At 42.8% G+C, this 19,076-nt stretch overlaps 1 protein-coding gene across 3 annotated transcripts in view; it reads left to right on the top strand.

Annotated features, from left to right (window-relative positions):
• Positions 1–19,076, top strand: part of RAPH1 (Ras association (RalGDS/AF-6) and pleckstrin homology domains 1) — a 149,202-nt gene that overhangs the window by 82,466 nt on the left and 47,660 nt on the right. For 2 of the 3 annotated variants that reach the window (XM_044303572.1, XM_044303574.1), the window contains exon 5: positions 17,929–18,003. The exons of the other annotated variant lie outside the window; for it this stretch is intronic. In XM_044303572.1, coding sequence (XP_044159507.1) covers positions 17,929–18,003 — 75 coding nt within the window. The remainder of the gene's footprint in view (positions 1–17,928; positions 18,004–19,076) is intronic. 3 annotated transcript variants of the gene reach the window in all.

Raw genomic sequence — 19,076 nt, 5'->3', positions numbered from 1 at the left:
TTTTTTTTTTTTTTTTTTATTTATATATATTTTTTTTTTTATATATATTTTTTTTATATTTGAGCTCAGCCTGGACATTTTTTTAATTTGCCATTTCAATATGTATATAAAAAAAAAAAAAAAAATCCTATTCTGTAGAAATCACTTTTCAGTAGTCATCTTATTATCACAAGAAGGGTTACAGTGATGGGTAACGCAGGATTCACCATTCACAGTAGGCGATTGTCACATCTGACCTTCTCCCACTCCTTGCACTATGACCTTTGTCACAGATTAATTCTATGGAAGAAAATGACAATGAGCTGTCTCCAGATTACAGGCTCTTATGGCCCACATTGCCAGATTACAGGCTCTTATGGCCCACATTGCCAGATTACAGGCTCTTATGGCCCATGGTGGCAGCTATAAAGCATATCTCTGACTTGCTGTTACCAAGCGCTCAGGCAAGATGGCCGTCCTTGTAATCGCATACAGAAAATAGATTTTAAAATATCTACCACCAGAAAATAGAAATAGTAAAATCTGTTCCTTCTTCTAATCTATCTTGCTTTAATTAGTAAAAAAATAAATAAAAATAAATCATACAAGGTATGATCGACTAAAAGCACTTGAAATGATTTGCTTGCAGCTCTCCAAGTGTCTGCCCCTCCTCCAGGTCATACGGAATCATTAGGAGAAATAAAATGTCCGCCATCATATCAGTACACACTAAGGCCTCTTTCACACTACCGTTTTTTTTTTTTCCGTTTTGCAGGCCGTTTTTTGCGTTCCGTATTCATTAATTCATTTCAATGGTTCCGCAAAAATAACTGAATGTACTCTGTATGCATTCCGTTTCCGTATTTCAGTTTTTCGGTTCCGTTGAAAGATAGAACATGTCCTATTATTGCCCGCAAATCACGTTCCGTGGCCCCATTCAAGTCAATGGGTCCGCAAAAAAAAAAACAGAACACATACGGAAATGCATCCGTATGTCTTCCGTATCCGTTCCGTTTTTGCGGAACCATCTATTGAAAATGTTATACCCAGCCAAATTTTTTCTATCTAATTACTGTATACTGTATATGCCATATGGAAAAACGAAACGGAAACACAACGGAAACAAAAAAACGGAACAACGGATCCGTGAAAAATGGACCGCAAAACACTAAAATAGCCATACGGTAGTGTGAAAGAGGCCTAAACCTGTCCTAATTACACAGGAGGGCAAGTTACTTCTGAACACTGAGCTAAAGTGCTGCCTCATCCTCCACTCTGCTCTGCTTGTCAGGAATCAGGATCCTGAATACAGGTGAATCTCTGTGGGAATAGAGATGATGAGACATGAAAGGAGGGTGAGGTGTGGCTAATGAGCAGTATCATTTGTATGCAGTCTCCATTACCACAGCTGTCCTGTCCGTCCTCTCTGTACTTCAGGTCTCATGAACTAAAGTCCCCTGACAAGTAGAGAAAAGGAGGAGGAGGATGAGGCAGCTCTTTACCTCAGTGTTGTGAAGTAACTTGTCCTGCTGTGTGATTAGGACAGGTTTTGTCTGTACTATAGAGCCATATTTAAGTATTTTTTTCTTTTTTTTTTTATTCCCGGAGAACCCCTTTTAAATGAATAAAAAAATTGGAATAAAACAAAAAACCAAAAAACAATACCAGAGAAAGTGAGTGACTTAAATAGACAACCTGTTTAAACTGTGGTATGACCGTGTGTATGTGTGAAGGAAACCTGTTCGCTCCACAAAGTACAGTGAAAACTACTATAGTAGGGTGCATTCACACAACCGCAGTCCATAAATTCCAGGTGTTCAAAACACTGATGCTGCCCGTGTGCGATCCGCATTTTGCATACTGCACATGACTGGTGTTATATAGAAAATGCCTATTGTCCGCGATTTCGGACAATAGGACATGTTCTATATTTTTTGCAGGGCCGCAGAACAGAACAACGAATGCGGACAGCACACTGTGTACTGTCCACATATTTTTCGGCTCTATTGAAGTGAATGGGTCTGCACCCGTTCCGCAAAATTGCCGAACGGATGCAGACCCAGAATTACGGCTGTCTGAATGCACCCTTTGGCCTCTTTCACATGACCGTATAGCTTTTTCAGTGTTTTGCTGTCCGTTTTTCATGGATCCATTGTTCCGTTTTTTGTTTCCGTTGTGTTGCCGTTTTTGTTCAGTTTTTTCGTATGGCGTATACAGTAATTGCATATAAAAAAATTGGTCTGGGCATAAAATTTTCAATAGATGGTTCTGCAAAAACGGAACGGATACGGTAGACATACGTATGCATTTCTGTATGTGTTCTGTTTTTTTTTTTTTTTGCGGACCCATTGACTTGAATAGAGCCACGGAACGTGATTTGCGGGCAATAATAGGACATGTTCTATCTAACAGAACAGAAAAACGGAAATATGGAAACGCAATGCATATGGAACACATTCCATTTTTTTTTACAATTTTTTTGCGGAACAATTGAAATGAATGGTTCCGTATACGGACCATACACGGAACGGAAAAAACGACCCGTAAACGGGGAAAAAAAGAAAGAGGCCTTATAGTGAGGCCCAAGTCCATCTAGACTGAATGTGACATGACTATCTTTAGAAGGTGCAGATTCAGTATTTTGTCCCCCAAAGTAACTTTTCACGTGCTGTGATCGGTAGGCCGTCATGACTCTGGGTTGTTGGAAATGCTACAATTCCAATTAGCCTGCGCTGTATTGATGGCATTGGGGTTGGTAGTTTGCCCATCTTTTCTGGCCACGTGACAGCGCTGTGTATTCAGAGAGAGAGGCCATGCATCTTGTGCTGCTAGAAGTTTTCTCTTTTGACAAGAGCTTCTCTTTTTCTATTCAATCCCATTTTTCGTCAGCATTAAGATTTCGGCTCTTTGGTAAGTGTTCCTGCTGCATTGTATCCTCAAGGGGCATGTTATACCCCTTGTTTGGCAGTCCTGAGCAAACCTTACCTTACCACTATAAATTGGCCTTGTACATCCTGTTTGTGCATTGTTTGCTTTTCAATGACACGGGCCAGAACCCAAAAAACAGTCTGCTTCCCATGACCGTTAGGCTACTTTCACACTAGCGTTCGGGCGGATCCGTTCTGAACGGATCCGCTCATAATAATGCAGACGGAGGCTCCGCTCAGAACGGATCCGTCTGCATTAAAATGGCAAAAAAAAAGCTTAGTGTGAAAATAGCCTCGGACGGATCCGTCCAGACTTTCAATGTAAAGTCAATGGGGGACGGATCCGCTTGAAGATTGAGCCACATTGTGGCATCTTCAAACGGATCCGTCCCCATTGACTTACATTGTAAGTCTGGACGGATCCGCACGCCTCCGCACGGCCAGGCGGACACCCGAACGCTGCAAGCAGCGTTCAGCTGTCCGCCTGTCCGTGCGGAGGCGAGCGGAGCGGAGGCTGAACGCCGCCAGACTGATGCAGTCTGAGCGGATCCGCTCCATTCAGACTGCATCAGGGCTGGACGGCTGCGTTCGGGTCCGCTCGTGAGCCCCTTCAAACGGAGCTCACGAGCGGACCAGCGAACGCTAGTGTGAAAGTAGCCTTAGTCGGGCATACCTCCGCTACCATTTAATATTTACTTGAATGGAATTACAGATTGCTATCAAATTTGTGTGGTGTCACTTGCATACCAACATAATCCAGTTCACTGCCAATGTATATTTAACATGATTATATGTTACCATTGATGTACAGCTTGTAGAATTTATTAGACGTTTATTATATGCCCTGACTGGCATAGAACTCCTGCTGAGGGCGATAATAGCTGATGCCCGGGGTTGTCCTGCTCGGAATGAGAACTGTACAGCCGCTTTTTTACCTTGTTTAGAGGGGTGTGAAATAACAAAATGAGTAATCCTAAACTAAGAAGTTGTCTGCCACTCCCGATCCACTGCTTCCCGGATCAACCCCCCCCCCCCACCTTGCTGAGAGCAACACACCTGCTGGGATTACTTTGACTGCTGCAGCCATTCATTAAAACCTCATCACTAGAGGCTAGGATACAGAGACTGGCGGACAGGAGCGACACAGGAGTGGCAGTAGATTGGCAAGTTAAGTATTTCTCAACTGGGAGAATTGTGCATCACTATTCCCCCAGCACCCCCTCCCCTCTGAGTAAATTTCTACCCATGACACTGGCTGACCTGCTGCGTGTGAGCTTGGCAGCTGAAGGCATCTGTGTTGGTCCCATGTTCCTGTGTGCCCGAATTGCTGAAAAGAATTGCTGCTCTTTACTCTGCCTGGCTCTGTCAATTAAACGTAATCATGCCTGGCCCTGATTTTTCCCAAAGTCTCGTGCTGCACTGTGCTCTTCAGTATCCGGCAGCTCTCTTCTGTACTGTGAGCCACTTCCCAGTACTGCGCCTGCGCTGGATACTGAAGCACATGGTGCCGTGTGAGACGTTAGGAGAAGTCAGGGTCAGGCATGACCATGTTTACACTGCCTGGCCCTGTAAAGCAAAGTGCAGAGGACACCGGCAGGTGCAGAGAGAGCAGAGCCAGTTTCATAGGTACAAAATCTGCTGACAGATGCTCTCTAAAGGTGGCCATACACGTTAGATGAACATGTTTTAGGCCTTGCATACATTTGCGATTTTTATCTGACGTGTGCTGCTTTTCCACGGACAGCACATGTACCCATTGTTTTGAATCTGTTCATACATCAGTACTTTTTTACAGACCGACATGCCCATTGAAGTCTGTGGGTCCGTGACAATCACAGACGAAACATGGATTGCATCTGTGTTGCGTCTGTTTTTCACAGAAGACTGGTAGGAGGTGCTTTGGAAATAAATTTTCAGCTGAGCAACGTCCGTGGAGTACAAATGACACACGCAGGGTAACAACGGACACGTACCAAACATGTTTCTTCACGGACATCTTCACAGGTGAAACACAGACGATAATTTTCAATGACATCATACTGACATGGAATTGTGGACGATGCCTAAAGGCTCTTTCACACGAGCGGATGCCGTGCGGGTAATCTGCTGCGTGAAAGACAGCCAAGCCCCGTTCCGGACAGCGGAGACACATAGCAGTAACATGACTGATAGTGCTCTTTACCTCTCTGTGATCTTTTTACTACAAAACCACAGTGAGATAAAGTTGGCTGCGTGATGTTGTAGTAAAAATGTCACAGAGAGGCGCGGAGCATTATCAGTCATGTTACTGCTCCGTGTCTCTGCTGTCCGGAACGGGGCTTGGCTGTCTTTCACGCAGCATATTACCCGCACGGGATCCGCTCGTGTGAAAGAGCTTGAAGTTTGTCCTGACTTTCAACATGTTTTTAAAAGGACTCCCCCCGTTAAGCACACGCATGCCCTCTGAGCCCTGTCGCATGTATTTTTATTGCCACAAGCGTGTACACACACAGGAAGACGGAGATGTCACAATCCGCAGTCAGTAATGCAGCATTGGCAGGCACGTGACCGTTTTATGGGATCACAAGTTTTTACCGTTACATTTCTGTGCCACAAAGATCTTAAAGTGGCCACGTCTGAGGCGGTAGACACGTGTCTGAGACTGCCGTGGATTTTTAGACCTGTTTTAAATGAGTCTGTTTCTAATATAGTAACTAATTTTTTCCTTTTGCTAAGCCTGCTTACGTTCTGGAAAGACACTTTTTTTTTTGTTTTAGCTGGTGACATTAAGGAATTTGGTGACTAAAAATTTTCCATCTGTAGAAAAAAACGTATGTGGAAAGTATGAGGAGATGAACTTGAGAAACATTTGGAAATATTTATGAAATGCTTAAAGGGGATGTGCCATGAAATATAGTCTACATTTTTCATAGATTTGCCCCATTGGCTACAATCATCAGCAAGGAATGGTTGAGTATGTGTTTTTTGGCCTAAGGCTACTTTCACACTAGCGTTAATATTTTCCGGTATTGAGATCCGCCATAGGGTCTCAATACCTGAAAAAAATGCTTCAGTTTTGTCCCCATTCATTGTCAATAGGGACAAAACTGAACAGAACGGAGTGCTCCAAAATGCATTCTGTTCCGTTCCCATACCGGAGAGCAAACCGCAGCATGTTGTAGTTTGCTTTCCGTCCTTGGATGTGGAGAAAAGCGGATCCGTTTTCTCTGGCACAATAGAAAACAGATCTGTCCCCCATTGATTTTCAATGGAGTTCATGACTGATCTGTCTTGGTGATGTTAAAGGGAACCTGTCATCGGGATTTTGTGTATAGATCTGAGGACATGCGTTGCTAGATGGACGTTAGCACATCCGCAATACCCAGTCCCCATAGCTCTGTGTGCTTTTGATGTGTAAAAAAAAACGATTTGATGCATATGCAAATTAACCTGAGATGAGTCCTGTCCCTGACTCATCTCGCATACAGGACTCATCTCAGGTTAATTTGCATATGTATCAAATCGTTTTTTTTTACACAATAAAAGCACACAGAGCTATGGGGACTGGGTATTGCGGATGTGCTAACGTCCATCTAGCAACCCATGTCCTCAGATCTATACACAAAATCCCGGTGACAGGTTCCCTTTAAAGATGATACAACCGGATCCATTCATACCAGATGGTTGTATTATCAGTAACTGAAGCGTTTTTGCTGGACGCTGCTGGATCCAGTAAAAACGCTAGTGTGAGAGAAGCCTAAGCCAAATTGAGAAGAGCCTTTAGCAGGCCACACAGTCTAGAAGCAGTTGCAGTCGATCAAGCATGCGTGTGTTCTGGAAGGATCGGGCATGTTGTATTTCAATAGCCTGATTGTTTATTCTTCTGACATTGTTGCCCTGCCATACACCTGTATGCTTGGCTAGCCTGGGCATGCATGTGCTTTGAATGGGAAGGGGGCGTTAGCTGCTGCCAGACATGTCTGACAGTATCTTATCTCCTGTAAGAACAGATGGATTGGGCATATTGAAATCTGTCATCTGATGATAGGGGGAGTTGGTACACCGTCATACACATTAGATGGTTGGGGGCTTCAGCTGACATTATTCTAATGTGTATGGCCACCTTTAGACTACTACATATCGGTAAAACATATTTTATTGTAATGGAAGTAAATATAGTGACTAAGGCCCCATCCACACGACCAAATTTGTGGTCTGCAAATTGTGCATACCGTCTGTGCATTCCGAGAAGGTGTAACACACATGTGCTGTCCGTATCTTTTGTGGCCCCATTAAAATGAATGGGTCCACATCTGATCTGCAAAAATTGAGGACCATAAATACGATCATGTGCATGGGGCCTTATGGAAACCTAGTCTGGCAGCATATTCTAGGCATATCATTGCCCATTGGTAGTGGATCGCACATGTTGAAATGCAACGTGTAAAATAAGCGTGCTACATACTGTATGTGGATTGTGGAGCAAATGTCAATGCTAAAACCTAAACCCAACCTAAAAGACAAAAAACAGACATATTGTAGCTCGAAATACGGCATATCCTGTTAGATTTTAAGGTAGCCCGAGGGATTCCTGAAGTTCTCCAACTTGAATGAAGTCCTGTCAAAGCTTGGCAAGGCTTCGGTCTGCGGCTTTAGATTCTTCACATATGTCCTATGTACTGTATCTCCTATTAGTTGTAGGTTTCATACAGTAGAACTTGGGTCTGACGTCTTCTCCTCGTGGGGGAGTTCTTGGAAAAGCATTTTCTTAGAAACACATGCAGAGAATTGCAGAAGATTCAGGTTTTCTTTATTTACTTAATGACGTTCCAGTCAAATCCTTTCGTAATTGCGTGTAATGGAAAACATATTGTATGTAGAGTTTACAAATTCAGTTCATCAGGTTTATTTCAAAGGGTTTAATCAGTGTGGTAAAACCCCTTAGTTCCTGTTTCCTTCCCCGTGCTCGAGATATCTCGGAATAAAGTGGCCTTTGTCGGGGTGTTTGGAACCACAGACCCTGCTGTAGGCGATCCCAGCGCTCCCATTGTTCAGGCCATAGTTGCAGCTTTCCCTTAAGATGGACTATTATGTTCTCTAAGCTTGTGAAGGAGACCGTTTATGTGATCCCTTCAGGATTCACACGCCCAGCGCCGCAATGCTACGTTTTCTTGTGGCCATTATTGACATCCGCTCTATGTAAGTCACAAGTGTTAGGCTAGGCTGTCATCATAGTCCACTTTTCTGTTTTTCTTATTTTGCCATAAGAAAATGACAGCCATATGATGGATCCCTATAGCGCCTGACAGCCTATATTGACTTTAATGGAGCACAGTGCCTGGTATAAATGTAAAGGGGCTGTCTCACTTTAGCAAATGACATTTATCATGTATACAGAGTTAACGCAAGGCACTTATTAATGTATTGTGATTCTGTATTGCCTCCTTTGGGGGCTTGATTTTCCTATCACATTATACACTGCTCGTTTCCAGGGGGTTACGACCACCCTGCAATCCATCACTGGTGGTTGTGCTTACACACTATAGGAGAAAGTGCCGGCTCTGGTGGCCGGGAACACGCATCGATCGGAGCTTTTTTCTATAGTGTACAAGTACGACCACCTCTGCTGGAAATAATATGAATAATAATAAATTAGTAAGTGCCTTGTAATAACTTTTGTCTACCTGATAAATGCCATCTGCTGAAGTGAGACAACCCCTTTAAGGCAAATTTTCATGTACCGATGGAGCAGGCAATTATCAGGAAGTTCCTTCCCGATAACTGCCTTTTGGTCGGTGGAGGTAAAGAGCTTTATTTACAGCTTCTCCTCATACAGATTAATTGTTTCTGGGCAGCAGATTGCAGATGATTTAATGTGCTGAAGATCATGGAAGATCATTTCGCCCGATGGATATTTTCCTGTATTGAGATCCCTCATAGGGTCTCAATACCGGAAAAAACGCTTCTGTTTTGTCCCCATTCATTGTCAATGGGGACAAAACACAGCTGAACAGAACGGAGTGCTCCAAAATGCATTGCGTTCTTATACCGGAGAGCAAACCCCAGCATGCTTTCTGTCCTGGAATGTGGAGCAAAAACGGATCCGTCATGACCCACAGTGCAAGTCAATGGAAATGGATCCGTTTTCTCTGGAACAATCTGACACAATAGAAAACAGATCTGTTCCCCATTGACTTTCAATGGTGTTCATGACGGATCCGTCTTGGCTGTGTTAAAGATAATACAACCAGATCCATTCATAACAGATGCAGATGGTTGTATTATCAGTAACGGAACCGTTTTTGCTGAACCTGCTGGATCCAGCAAAAATGCTAGTGTGAAAGTAGCCTTAGGCTACTTTCACATTAGTGTTTTCAATTCCGCTATTGAGATCCGTCATAGGATCTCAATAGTGGAAGAAAACGCTTCAGTTTTGTCCCCATTCATTGTCAATGGGGATAAAACTGAACTGAACGAAACGGAGTGCACCACAATGCATTCTGTTCCGTTTGGTTGCGCTCCCACTGCGATGTGGTGCTGACACACAATGTAAGTCAATCTGGATTGATCAGTTTTCTCCGACACAATAGAAAACGGATCCTTCCCCTAATGACTTTCAATGGTGTTTAAGGCGGATCCGTCATGGCTATAGAAGACCTAATACAACCGAATCCGGTTATGACAGATGCATGCGGTTGTATCATGGTAATGGAAGCGTTTTTGCAGATCCATGACTGATCTGCAAAAAACGCTAATGTGAAAGTAGCCTTACTTGTTCATCATGTGATCGGCAGCACGTTTACACGGCAGATTACTGGGAAAATTACCCCAGTTTATAGATGTTTGTATTCATGTGCTAACTACACATGGATACCTACAGCTATACCTGGGCATTAAAGATTCAGAACCGGAGGAATCTGCTCCAGGCAACATATTAGTCAGGACAGCCAAAGGTCTTGGGTCACACGGTAAATAAGTCTATGCCTCCTTGGAAGGTTTTGATTAAGCAAGCATTCAAGGCAGTACATATAACGAGGCTTGAGCATATCGAAGTCAATCTGTACAATGCCTGGGTTTTGCAGGACTTGAGGTGGTTCCAGCAATGACACAAGGAGGTGATAGGCATCGCCTCCTATTACAAAATGCAATGGGTCCCTTAGGCCTTAATGATCACAATGACCTTAGTGTATTTGTTTGAAATATACATGTTATTACTTATGATGTAATTTGATTGCTATGTTGATTGATTTATAACACGCATACAAGTGGTGTCCTCTGCGGATTTAGAGCTATGCCCTTTTAGGGTTAACCTCGCGCTCCTCCTTAAATAGGCTGGCACACCTGTCTGCGTCATACAGGTAGCCGGAAGAAGCACATTCGTGCAAAACGGCCGTTGCTGCCCCTCGCCGCTCAGGCGGCTGTTTGTTGTGAAGGCTCGTCCGCCTCAGCCCTGCTATGTCTGCATGTTTTTTGCTACTGCAATAAAGAAATGGAGATACCCTGCAGCTGGTGAGTGCCGCTGATTTTTCTATTTTTTTTTTCTTCTACTTACATTTTAATGCTGTATTCCGTACAGCATTAAAATGTATTGGCTCCCTGGAGCCAAAGTAAATTTCGCCCAAAGTTGCGCGAGACTTCGGTTAATTCCTACTGTAGGCATATCTGAGTATTGAAAAACTATTTAAAATAACAATCCAAACTGGGCTTTGGTACTGACTGGTACCTTGGTACCAAAGCCCACTTTAGATTCCCATTTTAAATTGTTTTTCAATATTCAGATATGTATACAGTAGGAATTAGCCGAAGTCTTGTGCGACTTCGGGCAAAATTAACTTTGGCTCCAGGGAGCCAATACATTTTAATGCTGTACGGATACAGCATTATAATGTAAGTATTTATACCAGCAACAAACAGGTGCACAACCCAGAATACATACAATGAGTGCTACTCTGCCATACCGGAAGATAACCATACAACACTAAAGAAGAATGGTAGGCAGTAAAGTGGAGCACACCAAGGGCAAATCTAAAAGATATTGTCCAGCTTTATTAAAGTCCCAAATGCATACCATGTATAACTAGCGCCATAAAAACATTTAAAAATGAAACACACATGGGGGTTGCCATGATTAGCAGCCACCCACTCCCTATACACCAAAATCACAACATATGTGAAGGACAGGTCAGTACAGATGTGTAACACAAGCATGTCACAATAAAACATATTATACTACTAAACATATATACTATTACAATAATTCCAACATAAAATAGTCTAAATTAAAACCTATACAAAACATATACAGTTGTGGATGTGCGCAATATTATAAAGGGATATGATCATATCTACCGTCCAGCGGTCTTTTCCTGCACAGCCTGCGTAGTTAACACTGTTGAAAAAAGACATAAGTCCATCCGTCCAAGTTCAACCAAGGGATAGGTGGGGACGTGGTTTTCGTTCTACTCCTGTTCTTGCTTGGTTCTTCCCTTCCTATCTCCTCAGTGTACTCTTTAGCCATTGACTATATTGTGGCCTGTCCTGATTAGTCATATTATGGATAATTGTATATTTTGTGATGAAATGTGTTTGAATATATCCAAATAAGAAAAGTTGGAATATGTCATCATGTGTCCCCAAGCTGCTACCAGATGTTGTGATACGGATGCTTGGATTTATACAAGGAACTGGTTTGGTGGGTGGTGGTGATCAGCTCCTGCCTGATACGTCCACCTCCATACCTGGGATGCACAAACACAACCATGTCTACTGCTGCTGAGATAGAAGTATATCTATATCCCCAATTCCATATCAGTTGCCTATATATATGTCATACCATCACGGCCCCTTGTTACTATTAACACACATTTATATAGATTTATGTCTATTATCATTGGAATATTGACATGTCTATATATTATGTCATTGTCATAGGAATCGTACATATTAATACCCCACACCAGTATTTTCTGCCTGCCATTCCTCCTGGGGTGAGCACAGGAAGTTAAAGAGGACCTGTCACCGCTCCTGACATGCCTGTTTCAATAGCTTCATGTCTGTATGTTGTGTAATTCCTGTATTATTTCTACTAGAAGTTATGAATGAATTGCTAGCAGTCTGCAGTAAGGGTGCAGAGGGGATGTAACAAGTTTAGGGGGGGGGGGGGGGGGGTGTACCTGCACAGTCTGAACATGGCAGCACTCATTGGATAGAGTCAGTCTGTTCAGCCACTCACTTGTCTGTCGCAGTTTTTACGCCCATCGATACTGTAGTGTCCCATCATACAAGAGCCAGAGAGTATCCCGTCTGTTTTCAGGCGCATGATTTGGTTATGATGGTGACGTTCCCAAAGGTTGTCGTCAGATTCTTTGTCGTGTAGCACCAGAATGCAACCCATTGAATTGTAAAGTGGTACATAAATGAAGAAGCAGACTTAACGGAGCGATATTGATTGATATGCGCCGTCAGACGTTTATGGCCGCACATTCATGTAGTTCAGTCTATTAAACCGAAAATGGTCATGTATACCCTGCTCCAAATAATAAGAAAAAATGAAATGCGCACAGTATTATATCTGCAATGTGGCATCCAGGAGGAAATGCTGGGGTCTGAAGATACTGATGTTTCCATGTGTATGACTGGATCCCTGTGGTCATTCAGAGAAGTCCACCTACCTCTAACAACCGGATGATCTGTCTTTCATCGTCTGACTGGTTTATCTGGTGTCTGATAGCCGTCAGCCTGTCATGAGATTATGTACTAATCTACTTCTGCATGCAGTTGGAAGCTCGCTTTTCGTAAGCCAACCCGTGGTTAACGCTTCGTCGTCCTTCAGTGTGTGCACTCACACCTGTAATAGTATATTTTTATGTCTATACGTTTTTGTCTAATGAGGGATGTTTTTATTTTTATTTTTTTGTAGCATTTGAGAGTCGGTATGTCCCTTGATCCCAGAGCACTGACGAGTTGCCATAGAAACTGATGATTTTTAACACTGAAACATTTACTAAAACAATCAGAAGGCGCCCATGGGATAATGCAATTAGTCTATGGTAAAAATAACTGGAGGCTTGTTTCTGAGGATTGCTGTACATCACCGTAACCTCGGAACGGTTTATAAAGCTTTCAGCATTGGGTTGTGTGACAGAAATAACATTTTCCTGCCATTCGTTCTCGCATTGCAGTGAGGCTCACCAAATCGGTGCATTCTAGGAAACCCCCGTGGGTTTTAAAGCCGATCAGTTAGCTAGGGCTTGTTCACTGCACTAATGAGCAGAACAGGAGAAGAACAAGGAAAATGGTGGAAATGCCAGATCCGGCCGTGCCGGACACACACCAGTGACTATAATGGGGTCCATTGGGTTTCCATTTGGGAGTCAGGGCAAAATAAGTCAAGCTTCCTGTGCTTTTTGAGGTTTTTGATGGACCCCGAACAGAGCTTCTGATGCAAATGTGACCTCAATGGGGTCGTCCGCCATAATTCAAAAATAAATGGTGGGCAGGAGTGGGATTAAAAAAAGAAAAAAAACTCGCTGACTTTTTAAGGTGCCCTCCGTTCCAGTGGTGGGCAGAAGTGATGGAACCTGTTTTTGGTCATGCGACCCCTGCAGCCAGTCACTTGCTTCAGCAGTCAAATGTACACGAATGGCACGTCCCAACTGAGGCCTATGTGCAAGCATCATTACAGCTAAGGGTCTGTACTGCTAGCTGCTAAAGTACTGTGTTGTCTGGCTGCTAGGAGCGGTGAAAGAATCCGCCGCACACGTAGTTTGAGTCTGGTGTATGCAGAGCAGCGCTCCTCTGTCCCCCCTCTGCTCCTCAGGATGCTGCTCTGTATATGTGCATACAATTGCCTGCTTGTCAGCGGGGGAGACCAGCGCACTTACATGCAATGATCACAAATGCCATCTCTCGTCCCCATACTGAATCCTTATTTTCTGGCAGCAGAGCGTGATTAGACTGCATCATCTGCCGCCGGCAAACATAAAATTTTTTTTTAGCCTGCTTAAAAATTGCGATGGCCCAATGAACAAGCACTTTTACTCTGGCAAATCTTCGTTAACGAGCATTACTTCAAATGCCTTTTAGCAATGATACAGCCCTAAGCAACCCCACCAACCAAGTTGTTTTTTTTTTAAAGTTAGTGAATCCTTAATGTATACCTGCTGTACCCAGGTATTAAAAAATAAAATTATATACAGTACAGACCAAAAGTTTGGACACACCTTCTCATTCAAAGAGTTCTTTATTTTCATGACTATGAAAATTGTAGATTCACACTGAAGGCATCAAAACTATGAATTAACACATGTGGAATTATATACATAACAAAAAAGTGTGAAACAACTGAAAATATGTCATATTCTAGGTTCTTCAAAGTAGCCACCTTTTGCTTTGATTACTGCTTTGCACACTCTTGGCATTCTCTTGATGAGCTTCAAGAGGTAGTCACCTGAAATGGTCTTACAACAGTCTTGAAGGAGTTCCCAGAGATGCTTAGCACTTGTTGACCCTTTTGCCGTCACTCTGCAGTCCAGCTCACCCCAAACCATCTCGATTGGGTTCAGGTCCGGTGACTGTGGAGGCCAGGTCATCTGGCGCAGCACCCCATCACTCTCCTTCATGGTCAAATAGCCCTTACACATCCTGGAGGTGTGTTTGGGGTCATTGTCCTGTTGAAAAATAACTGATGGTCCAACTAAACGCAAACCGGATGGAATAGCATGCCGCTGCAAGATGCTGTGTTAGCCATGCTTGTTCAGCATGCCTTCAATTTTGAATAAATCCCCAACAGTGTCACCAGAAAAGCACCCCCACACCATCACACCTCCTACTCCATGCTTCACGTTGGGAACCAAATTTGGACTCATCAGACCAAAGTACAGATTTCCACTGATCTAATGTCCATTCCTTGTGTTCTTTAGCCCAAACAAGTCTCTTCTGCTTGTTGCCTGTCCTTAGCAGTGGTTTCCTAGCAGATATTCTACCATGAAGGCCTGATTCACACAGTCTCCTCTTAACAGTTGTTCTAGAGATGTGTCTGCTGCTAGAATTCTGTGTGGCATTGACCTGGTCTCTAATCTGAGCTGCTGTTAACCTGCGATTTCTGAGGCTGGTGACTCGGATGAACTTATCCTCCGCAGCAGAGGTGACTCTTGGTCTTCCTTTCCTGGGGCGGTCCGCATGTGAGCCAGTTTCTTTGTAGCGCTTGATGGTTTTTGTGACTGCACTTGGGGACACTTTCAAAGTTTTCCCAATTTTTGGGAAGCTTTGTATCCACCTGACTTCTCCACAACGCAACTGATGGTCCCAACCCCATTTATAAGGCAAGAAATCCCACTTATTAAACCTGACGGGGCACACCTGTGAAGTAAAACCATTTCAGGTGACTACCTCTTGAAGCTCAACAAGAGAATGCCAAGAGTGTGCAAAGCAGTAATCAAAGCAAAAGGTGGCTACTTTGAAGAACCTAGAATATGACATATTTTCAGTTGTTTCACACTTTTTTGTTATGTATATAATTCCACATGTGTTAATTCATAGTTTTGATGCCTTCAGTGTGAATCTACAATTTTCATAGTCATAAAAATAAAGAGAACTCTTTGAATGAAATGTGTCCAAACTTTTGGTCTGTACTGTGTATATATATATATATATATATATATATATTATATTATTATTATTATTATTTATTCATTTTTTTATTACACACACTTCAATATATATGAGCTGTCAAAACTGAATTTCTAGGCACAATTGCTCTTATATTGTGGTCCTTTAAAATGCTGGTAAAAGAACCTCACAAACTCAACACAGGTGGACATCCATGTGGTGTCCTGTGAGTCCTATAGTTCTTCAAAGGACCTGAGGGGGAGCATACATGACAAACTATTTATTTTATGGTCCAGCATTGATGTTTTTACCATACATTTTTGATAAAATAAATGAAAAACAATGCACTCCCAACAGGTTTTCTTTTAGAGCAACCAATTTTTTTTACTGATGTCATATATTTTTTTTATTGTTATGTATATGTGGACAGAAAGGCATTTTACCATCGGTTACCTGAGATGCCACTTCTTCTAAACTGATGATCAGCGTGGCTGCACTTCCTGCTGTCACTTACACTAATATGAATGCTCCATAAAGCATACAAATAACTGTAAAAAGGGAGAAAACTAAATTCTAAACTTTAGTTACCACTCAGACTAATGATTTACTGCTAATTTTATGTCAACCTCAGGCATGGCTCAGTTTTTTTTTTTACCTGATGTTTGTCCTGCATGTGGTTTATGAATAATGCACTTGTGTTTGTTATCTTGGTCACTTTTGCATGAACCTTTGGTCACTCTCTCACCCCACTGTTCCTGTGCACCTTTTATTCCTTCCATTTGCCTCGTCTGACCCAATTTTACAGCATGTTATATTGAGAAGACCCTTTCAAGCCAGGCGTCGCCTTGACTTTGCGCAAGAGGCTGAAGTGAGCCCTGTAAGTTGAAGGAAAGAGCTGCATGCCTTTTGTTCTTAGCCATAGATGATAGGCAGCTAAATAGTGGAGCATGACCACTATGCATGAATTCTGCTGTTTGAAGAGCTGTTCCCCTTGAAATGACCCAAAAATGCCAACAAAATTCTTAACTTTTGGTTTCGACATTGCTTAGCTGGATCGGTTTCTGCAGAAATAGTCTGCTAGTGATTATGTCCACTATTGCACCCTTTCTCGGGGAGGATTGTAACCCAGCACAAGGAGAACTAAATTTAAAAATCAAAGACCTTTATTTTTGACAATATTGTTATTTCAGGGGGGGTATCCTCTTCAAGGACCCTTTGTAGCAGACATAATAATGAAGCTTAAATTGTTTTTATCCATATAATTTTACTAGTTTCCTATTGAAAATTATTGCTTCTAAGAAATGCAAGTATGTGACTGGACTTTCCTAGAAGAAATGATAAGGTGATTGCTTCAGTCTTGGTCGCTGGTGTGATTGCTCTTCCCTATACATCCTTGTTTACACAGGACTATACGACCTATAAAAGATGTGATCGGCTGATGAATAAGCGTTTCCCAATTATTGGGAGTGAATTTTGTACGATGGCTCCTCACCAATAACTGCTCTCATCCTTGACCCATCTAAAAGAACTGTAGGACTCTTTCTGATAACCAGATGCCCCATAAAAAGTTACATTGATAAATATGTGCATTTTTGCTGTTTTATGGTTTTGGTTCTGTTTATATTGCCTTTACCATCCAATCAATTGTTTAATGGATAGCTAGTGGCAAAAACTGTGATTGGACACATCAGAGTAATGTCGTGGTCACCATTGCGACTCACTTGGATTGCCACTGTGCTTTCCTTGTTTTTGTGGGACTGAGCCCTATTGCTGGTAAAGTCCTCTAGAAAATCATCCTGAAAAATCTATGGATAGTGGACAAGTACACAGATCCTCTAAGGGTACATTCACACCAGTGTTCAAAATCCAGCAGGCTGTTCTGACAGAGGAGTACCCTGCTGGAGTTCACCTTATCCGGCACAGCCAGATAATGCCGGAACCACCCGATCCTCATTGACTATAATGGGATCTGGCGGGGACTTGGCTGCTTTTCGGCATAAATGTACAAATCTTAGCATGCTCCGTTTCCTTTTATAAAAGTTCTGAGAAAAATTGAGCAAGTGTGCATGCTGAGAGTTGTAGTTTCTCTGTGTTGAAACCTTTTACACAAGGAAAACGGGTAACTTATAGTATTGTAAAGAGGACTGCACACTCTCTGTATGTATGGGTGGACTAGTATCTGTAACAATTATCCTGAGATTTTATTTTGTGCCTTGTCTATATTTCAGCATAGTAGGATGGTAGAATGGGGACATCTGCCTGTTTATATGGGAATTTGGACGTTAACATATCATGTATTAGGGAGTTGTATCTTTTCCTTTGCACGCCTACTGCATTAATCAGAACACACAAATGAATATGCCCTGCTCAGATTTTTCTTTTAATTGTATTTTCCACTTTTTTCTCTTTCTGTCTGTTTCTTTTTCTGTGCAAGCACTCCTATCTGGACAGGGAGACCTCCCTTCTGCTCAGAAACATTTCAGGAAAGCCCTCTCACTTGCTGACTAAGGTGATGAAGCTTGCTCTTTCCATCTGCATGATTTACCTCTTCAGCTAAACTGTACCAACTGTGAAACGGAAACTCCGGGGCGTCGGGAGCATTGTACAGCATGCAGGCATATGCTCACGTGCTGTTTAATTGCTATAAGCCACGATCTCGTATATATCTTCTATACTCGCAGTTCACCGAGGGGAGAAATGCAAACACTTGAATGTATTATAGAGGTTATTTAGGAACAGATATACGCCACTTTTTGGCTTGTATCTGTCGCAGATTGTGGCGCAATAGGTATTTGCGCCACAATCAGCGACTTTTTTTTCCCCTTTTCCGCTGCTCACACCAGGTTTAAAAAAAGAGGGCATAGTGTGGGCAGGGAAAAGGGCAGCCCGTCTCATTTATCATTTTCTACTCCTCTTTTAGGCGTAGAAAATGGTCTAAATCTATGCCAGTGAGGGAGCTTTAGACAAGTTTGAAGTCCACCTAAGGCTACATTCACACTAGCGTTCGAGCGGATCCGTTCATATTAATGCAGACGGTGGCTCCGTTCAGAACGGATCCGTCTGCATTATAACTTAGAAAAATTTTCTAAGTGTGAAAGTAGCCTGAGCGGATCTGTTCAGACTTTACATTGAAAGTCAATGGGGGACGGATCCGCTTGAAGATTGAGCCATATGGTGTCATCTTCAAGCGGATCCGTCCCCATTGACTTCTATTATAAGTCGGAACGGATACGCTTGCCTCCGCACGGCCAGGCGGACACCTGAACGCTGCTTGCAGCATTCAGGTGTCCGCTCACTGAGCGGAGCGGAGGCTGAGCGCTGGCAGACGGATGCATTCTCAGTGGATCCGCCTCCACTGAGAATGCATTAGGGCCAGACGGCTGCGTTCAGGGCCGCTTCAAACGGAGCTCACGAGCGGACACCTGAACGCAGGTGTGAAAGGAGCCTAAGTTATGTAGAAGCCGGCACCTCTACACAACTTAGGCGGATATATATAATATATATTGGACACTATGGTACCATATATATACTACTGGGGGCACTATTGGGGACATCTATAATTCTGTGGGCGCTATGGGGTTA

The sequence above is a fragment of the Bufo gargarizans genome, chromosome 8, assembly GCF_014858855.1.
Source record: "Bufo gargarizans isolate SCDJY-AF-19 chromosome 8, ASM1485885v1, whole genome shotgun sequence".
NCBI classification, from domain to species: domain Eukaryota; kingdom Metazoa; phylum Chordata; class Amphibia; order Anura; family Bufonidae; genus Bufo; species Bufo gargarizans.
This window is presented reverse-complemented; position numbering and strand designations above follow the sequence as displayed.